This window comes from Myxocyprinus asiaticus, chromosome 5 (assembly GCF_019703515.2).
Source record: "Myxocyprinus asiaticus isolate MX2 ecotype Aquarium Trade chromosome 5, UBuf_Myxa_2, whole genome shotgun sequence".
Lineage (NCBI taxonomy): Eukaryota > Metazoa > Chordata > Actinopteri > Cypriniformes > Catostomidae > Myxocyprinus > Myxocyprinus asiaticus.
This window is the reverse complement of record NC_059348.1, coordinates 50,690,424-50,700,891: the sequence shown is the minus strand read 5'-3', so window position 1 is coordinate 50,700,891 and position 10,468 is coordinate 50,690,424. Positions and strand designations below refer to the sequence as shown.

At 36.7% G+C, this 10,468-nt stretch overlaps 1 protein-coding gene across 2 annotated transcripts in view; it reads right to left on the bottom strand.

Moving 5' to 3' along the window:
• Window positions 1-574: 574 nt before the first annotated feature.
• The window catches only part of LOC127440542 (zinc finger CCHC domain-containing protein 2-like), a 40,108-nt gene continuing 30,214 nt past the window's right edge, over window positions 575-10,468 (bottom strand). Inside the window, exons 13-14 of one of the 2 annotated variants that reach the window (XM_051697211.1) lie at window positions 8,958-10,065; window positions 575-4,754 (exon numbers count right to left, since the gene is read on the bottom strand). In XM_051697211.1, coding sequence (XP_051553171.1) covers window positions 8,987-10,065 — 1,079 coding nt within the window. In that variant the 3' untranslated portion in view covers window positions 575-4,754; window positions 8,958-8,986. The remainder of the gene's footprint in view (window positions 4,755-8,957; window positions 10,066-10,468) is intronic. The other variant, XM_051697210.1, reaches the window with a different exon arrangement.

The window sequence follows — 10,468 nt, the reverse complement described above, 5'->3', positions numbered from 1 at the left end:
TTAAAATCTTTAAGGGAGTTTTACATTTACATTTTTTGCATACTTTTCCATAAAAAAAAAAAATAATAAAAAAAAAATTAAAAAAAAAATCGCTTACAGCACATTTAATCTGCTTTTAAGTGCTCCTTTCTTTCTTACTGTTAAACCTGTAAAAATGTCTAACTTCAAGCATTTTAAACTTTCAAACAAGGTTTTGTCAGACCAACATTATACTTTGTCTCAACAAACTTTACGTATCTAGTTTAATCAGTACTTTTGAACCACACAAAGTAAAATATCAATATTATCTTATTCCCAACCACCTAAGCCAAGTAATAGAAGTTGTAGAAATTAGTATAAAAGTTTTTGTTTGACAGCCCTTTTATACAAAGAATAAAGATTAACCATATAAAGCCTAATGAAATAATAGTCAGCAAATTATATTTTTTTAAAACCTATTTTTCTATAAATAATGAAATTTAAAGCACATGTTGCTTGAATTCAATAAATACACATTTTGAAATATCAGTAACAATATAAACATTATTGTTAATTTTACTTTATCAAAATCAGAAAAGATTTCACATAAAACAAAGTGCATCAAAATGTGAAGGTAGCTATTTTGGAAATTATTTTACAAGGTCTTCTACTTCCAGAAGAGCATGGAAACTTTTACCAGGTGGCGTTATAAGATTAAAGAATGGCTCAAAATATTTAATTAGAACCAAGAAGGTAAAAGGGTCCTATTTGAGGGCTGGGGGCCCTCATAGTCACAGGGCCCTGTTGAGGGGGCCTTGTATAAGCTGTGGGGCCCACATATTTAAGCATATACAAACACTTGTTTTCAAAGTTGATGGGCCGCGAGACTTTCCAGCCCAGTTTCCGACTAGTTCTTCCACAGAGGTGCTCATTGTTGCAGCCTGGTAACTTCTAAACAACACTTTGTTATCTGATAAAGTGATAAAACCCTGTGAACCAACCAATCAGAATGGATTTTCTGACAGCTCTTGCAATTTATGCTGCAATTTACATCATGCTTGCTGTGAATCGTCTGTGGCCATTTCATGCTATCTGAGACTGAGACTAACCTTTAGCACTGACCAAATAAAATTCACCTTGAAGCATTCTTGACTTAATTTGTTTAGTGTTTTACAAGTACAGAAACTAAAACATAGAGAGTGCAAAACAGTCAATCCCATATCCAAACCATGTTTTGAAATAATAATGACATACTTATATTACTATTAATATTCATGTTCACATAAATTCTAGCCATTTCTGAAACTCCAACACACCAAAGAATATGCATTTTCCTATTTCCTGCTATGTTGTAAACACTACAAGAATAAATACAACCATTTTTTATACATATTTTATTAATATTCATTATAATGTTATTATATAAATTTTTCATTATCTGTTAACTATTAGTCTATTAGAGAAACACATGGCATGGTGTTTCTACAAGAAACATGTTGAATTCAGTGCTACTGTGTCAAAGTTCAACATCTTTAAGCTTGTTCTCTTCAAGTCAAGCATCTAGATAAAAGACTCACATGCATGACAAATAATATTTTGCATTTATTTGATCGCCTCTCAATTTCTCCTGCTCTTGTTTTTGTGTACAACTCATTAAATTTTGGACTGCGTCTCTTGAGCACGGCTGCACGATACAGTGCAGAGTGAACATTACCTCCACCCAGAAGACGTGTCTGAGATTTTACGATAGCAAAGTAGACATCAGATGCATTTTACAAGTTTTTTGCAACGCTGTCAATATGCTACATTTGTGGATTTTCCAAGATAGAAACAAAGATTATCGCTCACATGTGAATGGGTTCAAATTTCTAATTGCACGTTTTTAATTGCAGATGTGAGCGCAATGTGCAGCTCTGGGCCTTGTTTCACAAAAGCATCGTAAGTCTAGATCGTAGAATGCATCTTACGATTCTTCTTAGTTTTGGCTCCCATTTCCCAAAGCCATTGTAACTTAAGTAGTACTTGAAAATGCTCATAGATTTACGAGTACTCTGCAGTAATCGTGCAGCGCTAAGAGCATCTTAATACACATGGGCTGGGTTTCCCGATAACATTGCAACTTAAGCTTTAACATAATACTTATGTTATTATCTTAACTAACGTCACTCGTTATTTTATGATGGAGTAACGCCTGTTTCCCAAACCAGCACGTAGATCGCTCGTTATAAAGTTGAACTTAAGTACTTCGTTACGGGAACTGTCCAGTCCAAAGGTGCTGATCGCTTTGGTAAATATGTCCAGGAGTTTGTCTTCTAAAAATAAAAATAAGGTGGAAATACTGACAAACATGGGAAACTCTTTCCCTTTTGGCCTGTTAACTAGTAGTTGTTTGGTTGATAAACGGCTTGCAGTGCTTCACGTCAGTGAGCTACCAGTAAATGAGAGCCTTTCAACATCATGAACCACTTGAAAAGATTTTTCAAATCGAGATATATATATATATATATATATATATATATATATATATATATATATATATATATATAAAACAAAGGCCAAAGGGGTTTTTATGTTTATTGCTGATATTTTGACCGAAATTATCAATTTGCCGGAAAATGCAAATGTGATCAGATTAATTTGACCTCTCAGTACAGATTAATCAACATGTACATATGAAATACAGTAAACATAAACAGAGGCAGAGCCTCATTCATACAGTACAGCTTCATAAATCTATAAAAAGTGTAACGAATACAGTCGACAGGTTTTTGGGTTCAACCTAGAGTAGTTAACTCCCTCCAGAGAGTATTTACAGATTAGTGTTCATTTTACCAGACAATTCAATCAAAGCACATTTAAAAACCTGTAACACAATCCACGAATTGTGCATAACGATTCAGCTGCCCAATCGCAGGTAATGTTACTAACAGTACATGTGCTATACATGGACAACCATATTAATGGCCTTGAGCCCTTCATCAAAATGTCTTTGAAAATATCAAAATAAAATCAGTACAGGTGATTTCCTCAATAGAAACATGCCAAATCTCCATATAAAAAGGTAGGGCTGCTTTGGCAATTTCAGCAAGATTTCAGAAATGATGACAACTTTGATATTTTAAATATTTACGTTTAACAACTAATTAAGACTTTTGAGATACTTGTCAACACACACTTTAAACTGATCGCATGGCAATAGGCACGCCTGCTTTTTCTTTGACAATTATAAGAAAAATTGTTTCAGCACACAAGGTATTATTGATGCTCAAGAGTTGTTCTATGTTAACTAACACCATTCTTCCTTGGTCACAGAGTATTTTACATTGAAAATATATTCAGTTTTCCCTCATAACAGTGCTTTAAGCTTAGAATGAGTATGTTTGAGTGATTTTGTTTGAATAGTTCACACAAAGCAGTCTGCTCTTCTATGAAGACTTTAATACATAGGTGTTGAGACCTGAAGCTGCATGGTAAAAAACTCTTACGCTCTCTACTGGTCAGAGCTTGTAAATGGAGGCAGTAACTGCAAATCTGGGTATTTCAGTGCATTATAAACACCTGACTCACATTTTTCAGAGAACAGCTGTAGTGCATCATGTCTGAAACAACAACAGGGCAAACCAGCAGCATATAAAAAAAAAAAAAAAAAAAGAGCATCATTATCAGCTTTGATCTTCTCTCTTTATCAACATTATCAGTGAGGGCAAAAGCAAATCTTTGATAACAAATAAAGAACTTTCAATATATGTTTACAGAAAACACATCGTGTATTTTTTTTCTTGCCATAAAGGAATAGTGCATCCGAAAAGAAAAATTCATTAACAATTTACTCACTCACATTGTTCCAAACCTTCTTGTTGTTATTTATCTGTGGAACACAAAATGTTTTTGAAGAATCAGTAAATGTAGTCCATATGACTTGTTCCATTCCACGTCTTCTGAAAACAAAAGCTTTGTGTGATAAACAGACCGAAATTAAGTTGTTATTCACTGATAACCTTCATCTCAGCCAAAGCTTGCGTCTTGTTCGCGTTTAAAAATTGTGCGTCACGTTTTGTGAAATCGGAAGGCCTCAGAAGACTTTCAATACAGTCCACAAGTCGTATTGTCTACTTTTATGCCGTTTTCAATTTTGTGTCTTTTTGGAGCTAGACAAGCATGGTCACTATGATCTGATGTTGCATGGCAAGAGCTGGGTAAAGATTATTTGAAAACTCTACTTTTGTGTTCTATGGAAAATATCACAGCATCCAGGTTTGGAACAACATGAGGGTGAGTAGACGACAGAATTTTCATTTTTGGGTGAACCACCCCTTTAACTGCTCATAGCAAGTATAAAAGCCTATACAGATTCACCCGTGTCATTAAAAAGAAATACTGTACTGGAGAGCTCAAGTTTAATTTTTCCTCATTAACTTATGCCAGACGCTGCCAAAGAGTTCATAAAAAAGTCTTCTGACAACAATAAAGTACTTATTCTGAACCTAAAACAAAAAACTCTTGCCACTCATCCTATTTAAACTAGAACTAGATAATTGAGTTACTAAGAAAACCACATTTTAAGGTTTTGCACCTTGCCAACTTGTCTTGCCATCATTGTGGCCGTGTCCAAAAATTACATATATTCTCTTCCTCTGCGGCTCCCTTTGCATGGGCTCTCTTGACAAGAATGTTAATACAAACATAAAAATTAGTCTAAAGCATCTCTGGAATGGTTTGTTCCCCTGCTCCCTGTCAATCATTTTTGTCTAGTGTTTCCGAGGAGGTTGGGGCAACATACTTCAGCCGGAAACCACCTGAAAAACACACAAACACACAGATGGGTGTTCACTATGAGAGCTAAAAGCATGGAGCTAGAGAATAAGGTTTGAAACACTCTACGCAAGTACAAGAACGCAAACACTTCTAGCTACGCAAGCTCGATTTCACACGTCATTGCATGTGTCCGAACTAGAGATGCATGATTATACAAAAAAAAAAAAAAAAACACACTGCAATTTATTTTGACGAACATAGTGATAGCCATTTGAAATGTGATTCCAGTGTTTCCCTTAGGATTTTTTTCAGCAGCAGTGCTGTTGTGCATGCTTCCACGAGCCTGTAATGCCTGACCCGTCTCTGTGCACGTCGGTGGAGGAATAGGTTAAAACGACCTTAGAACCATTATAGATGGGTTATTCGTGCTTTTTTTGAAAGGCTCTGGATGGCTCCGGGGGTAAAATGTACTAAAATATCTAAACATATACCTTTAGTTTTATTCCGATAGAATGATTTTTAAAGTATATAGCCTGAAGGCCCATTCATATCAAGAATGATAACTATATTAACGTCCACACCATCAGATGATAACATTGTTTATTCTAAGCGCACGCTGCAGTTACGTTTACAGTCAAGAAAATGGATTATGTGACCTGCTACTGCTCTATGTTTAGCATAGAAACCAAAAGAAAAACAGATGGATACAACTTCAAAGGAGATAAGACACTGTCCACATTAGCGCTGGATACTGAGGTAATTTTATGCTACCAGCTTGCGTTAGATTTCATTATCTCATCTCCATTAATACTGAAGAAAAATGCAGAAAAACATTACCAGTTTTTGAGCATTTACATTTATGCATTTGGCAGACGCTTTTATCCAAAGCGACTTCCAGTGCACTTATTACAGGGACAATCCCCCTGGAGCAACCTGGAGTTAAGTGCCTTGCTCAAAGACACAATGGTGATGGCTGTGGGGATCAAACCAGCAACCTTCCGATTACCAGTTATATGCTTTAGCCCACTACGCCACCACCACTCCATATGCATTGAGCAGGAGTTTCCATTTCGTTTGTGTGCATAATAAATGGCGATCCGGTGCTGGAATGTGTTATTTTGAAGATGAGTGCACGTTGCGGCTCGTGCCCTATAAAGTTGGATGGATATTGAATGGCTGTTAATGTTTTTATCGCTCATCGGCTGAAAAAAAAAAATAAAAAATCACTCTCAAAGTGATCCCAACAATATCGTTCCATGGTGTCGTTATCATTATAGTTGTGGTGTGAACTCTGCTATTCCCGTACAGTAAGAATGATTTATAAAACTTTATGTTTATAGTTATCATTATAGTTATCGTTTCTGGTGCGAACGTGCCTTAATTATGGTCCTCTGCTTCAGTCACTTGTTTACTTGTTTCTCAGCAAGACGAGACGCAATCATGTGATGACTTAAATTTATGTTGTTGTTCTTGGCAGATACTTTTAACAAAGACTATAACAGGTAGTTAAAGGGCAGTTCACCCAAAAATGTAATTTCTGTCATTACTCTCCACCAAGCCTCTATGAATTTCTCTCTTCTGTGGAAGGCAGAATTTTAGTTCCAGTCACCATTCACAGTCACGAATTTTTTCCCCCATACATTCTCCCTAACATCTCCTTTTGAGTTCCACGGTTACTATCACTTAAAGAGTACAAGTCAATACTCACAGTTACATTAATATGTCAGTTTAATGTTGACAAAATGCACTGAAAATGTTAACAGATGAAATCCTGAGAGAGAACCTTGCTTGAATTATATGTATATTAAAGATAGAAAAGGATGTATTTTCACATTATGTATATTATTAATATTATAGTATTTATATGACTATATTATTATTATTTATGCATATTTTTACATACTAATTAAAACTGACTGATTCACAGGGCAGAGAAAATACCTGTACAGGTCAGATGGAGCTCCAGAGAGATGGAGATGACGGATGTAACAGGTGTTTAACTGTTTCTCTTCTCCCTGCAGTAGGTTCTCTTCACCCAGAGAAGTTCTGGTATCAGTTTACACAAAGCATTTTTGCTGTTTCTGCCTTTCTTGTCAAAGGTTCTGTAATATGATGGAGCCATATGAAAATGCAGCGATATGAAAGGTGGGAAAACTACATCACTCTGACATTGCGCGCTTGCAATGTTGACAGCTTTGCTTTGTAGTTTTATCGCCTCACTTGCTTAGATGCGGTACAATGGCATTCGCACTTCAAATCTTAAGTTCAGTAAATATGCGACAAACGTACTTGTGACTTTCTCTCTGTGCGCGCTTAAATGAAACTCAACAAGCATTCAGTGAGGTGCACGAGAGATGCGGAAGAGCCGATTTACTTGCGCAGATTCTGGAATTACAGTCCGATACAAACACAAGGTTATTGATTTGTTCATTTGTACGGATTGGTTTACCAATTTGCAGCTACATGTTAAAGTGAATAAAAGTGTGTGGTAATTCCCACATTCTGAAAGTGGACCATGTGGGAATTATTAAATTTGTGCACAATACCTGCAATCCCGTGCTGACTTTCAGACCCTGCGGGTATACTGCTTCTCTGTTGCAGGACACACTCCTGTTGGACTGCTATATGGTGACGTCTCTGTGATTACGTGCCTGTGTGTGTGGTGGGGTCCCTTTTGTTTCATACCAGCCCCATTCAACAGCGTGCAGTGTAAAAAGCATGCAGCCGACTGGGCCTAGCAAGCGTTACGTTGCATTAAGAATATAAATGAACCATGTGAAATCTCAGCAGCGGTGCTCATAATTTAGCGGTGCGCTGCTGCTAAATGCATAATAGGGGAAACACTGGATTCATACTGTAGCTGCTTAGAAATCAAGGCTGATAAAACAAAAGGGCATGAAATCGCATTGAAACAGAAGCTCTCATGATGAACAGGGTGTGTGAAATGACACGGGTGCCTTGTTCTAACAGCCTTGTTTTCTAAGCAGCACCAATATGACTAACATAATATACTAATTAATTTTGAATCATTTAAATTACCAGCTTTAAGCCAGCATGTGGTTTGAATATATTATGCTATAAAAACATTATTATAGTTAATATAATAATATAATTGAATAATTAAAATTCTCAGCTACAGAACATCATGTGGTCAGACTGTTATATTATTAAAATTGTTATATTATTATTTTGTTTTATTTATAATAATATAATGGTTATTATTATAAATAATTTTGAATATTTCAAATTCTCACCCTCAGTCCAGCATATGGTCCAAATATATTATTAACATATTATAATAGGATAAAATAATTAATTTGAATAATTCTCAGGTATAAGCCAGCATGTGGTATGAATACATTATATTATTAATATATTACAATTATATTGTAATAAAATAGTTAATATAATACTACTTAGAATGATAATTTAACATGATAATTAAATACTTCACATTCTCAGCTACATGGCATCATGTGGTCTGAATATATTACATTATTAATATTGTTCTATTTTTATTCTATTATACTTATAATAATAATACAATAGTTGCAGTATTATAATAATTCATTTTTAATATTTTAAATCCTCAGGCCAGCATGTGGTCTGAATATATTATCAATATATTATAATTATATTTATAATATAATACAATATAACAATTAATTTTGTATAATGCAAATTCTCAGCTATAAGCCAGCATGTGGTTTGAATATAATATTAATATATTATAACATAATAGTTAATGTAATAAAATTATATAATAATTGAACATTCAAATTCTCAGCTATAAGCCAGCATGTGTCCAAATAATTTATATTATTAACATTATATTATTATTATTATTATTATTATTATATTACATTTATAATAATATAATAGTAATTATAATAATTGATTTTGAATATTTAAAATTGTCAGCCACAGGCCAGCATGTGGTCTGAATGTTATTAATATTTTATAAAATATATTTATAATATAATACATTAAAATGTATGTGGTCTGAATAAATTATATATTATTATTATTATAATATTTAATAAATTAAATATTCATATATTCAGCTACAATTGTAATACATTTCTGCTTTCATTTAAATCAGTCTTTTGCAGTTTAATAATCACACAAGTTCATATTGCAATTTCTATTGTTATTCTATTAACTGTGCAGCCCTAGTCTGAATGTACAACAGGCCTGTGTGCTTGCGATGCATTTGCAAAGCATTGTCATCTGCATGTGCGTACTTGCGTAGAGTACGTTTCTGACCACATCATCATTTCCTGGCCCTGCCGTTACCCGTCAGCCCGGCATCGATGGACGGTTGTTTGCAGTCTTGGGCGTAATGCCCGCTCATACCGCAGTTATAGCAGGACACATTGGTGGGCTTTTTTGGACCGGTTCCACCTGACATCAAGCCCACCGGTGGAAAAACAGGTGGGTAGAACCGTCGAAAAGGGGGCATTTGAGGCATGCTGTAGCCTGCCTGTGAAGCCATCATAGGATCTGAGTGGGCGTGAAGAAAAGCAGCGGGAGGACCAGTGTGGGCGTAGAAGGGCAGAAGTGACCCGTTATTTTGGTGACCTTGGGCAGGGAAACTGTTGCATAGAGACGGAGGAAGATGGAAGAAGGGGGGTGGTGGCCCAAACATTTGACGGGCAGCTTGAGGGGGCAAGAAGTAACTGGGCGACTGGTGGGCGGCGTTGCCTCCGCAGCTTCCACGACACCCGCAGGCGTTACAGCCCCCTTGCTGTGCTTGTGCTGTGACCGACATGCTAGAGCTGTTGATGTAGGACAAGGAATCGCTCTGAGCCGTGCTGTGTGTGACGGCAGGGGGCGGCAGGGGCCCAGGCCCCGGGGAGCGAGTGGGTACACTTGTATGACAAGGTCCCGGGACTTGGCTAGAGGAGACGGGGCAGGAACTCGAGCTGAAAGGGATATAGACAGATACAGGCAACGACGAGGCCTTGACGTTTGATTTGACAGGATTGTTGGCTGTGGCTTGGATGTTGGTGGGCTGTAGAGGACACTGGCCAGCCGAGAGGATGCTAAACGCCCCCTGTGGAGGCTGCTGCTGTGGGTGAGTGCTGGCTGATGATTGTGCCGGGTCTCGGGCCAGTGGAATCGTAATGGTTATCTTACTCTCTCCGGCGTCCCTTTGGGTGGTGTTGTACTGCAGGGCATAGGGGAGGCAAGCGGTCAGCGCCAACTCCACCACTGAAGGCGGCTGCAGAATGTTCTGAGGCTCAGCCACTAATGGGTTCACCATGGCAACCGCTTTGCCGGCAATGCTTTTGGCGAGGCTAGTCTTTTCAGCCAGTTCTTGTGCAGAGTTATCTGATTGACTCTCTGTATCTACAAAAGACAAACAGTTTAAACTCCATGTTGATTTCATCGAAGCGCTAGTAATTCATCAATTAAAGGAATATAACTTGTTCAATACAAGTTTAGCGCAATCGACAGCATTTGTGATAGAATGTTGATTTACCGCAAAGATTACTTTTGACTCGTCCCTCCTTTTCTTTAATAAAAAGCTAAATTCTGGGTTACAGTGAGACACTTACAATGGAAGTGAATGGGGCCAATCAGTAAATGTTAAAATACTCACTGTTTCAAAAGTAAAGCCACAAGATGTAAAGAATGTGCAGGTTAACACAATTTTAGTGGAATAAATCGCTTACTAACCTTTTCTGTGTAAAGTTTAATACGGTTTTAAAACTATGACGAAGTAATGCCACCATAAACCCTGAAACTTTCG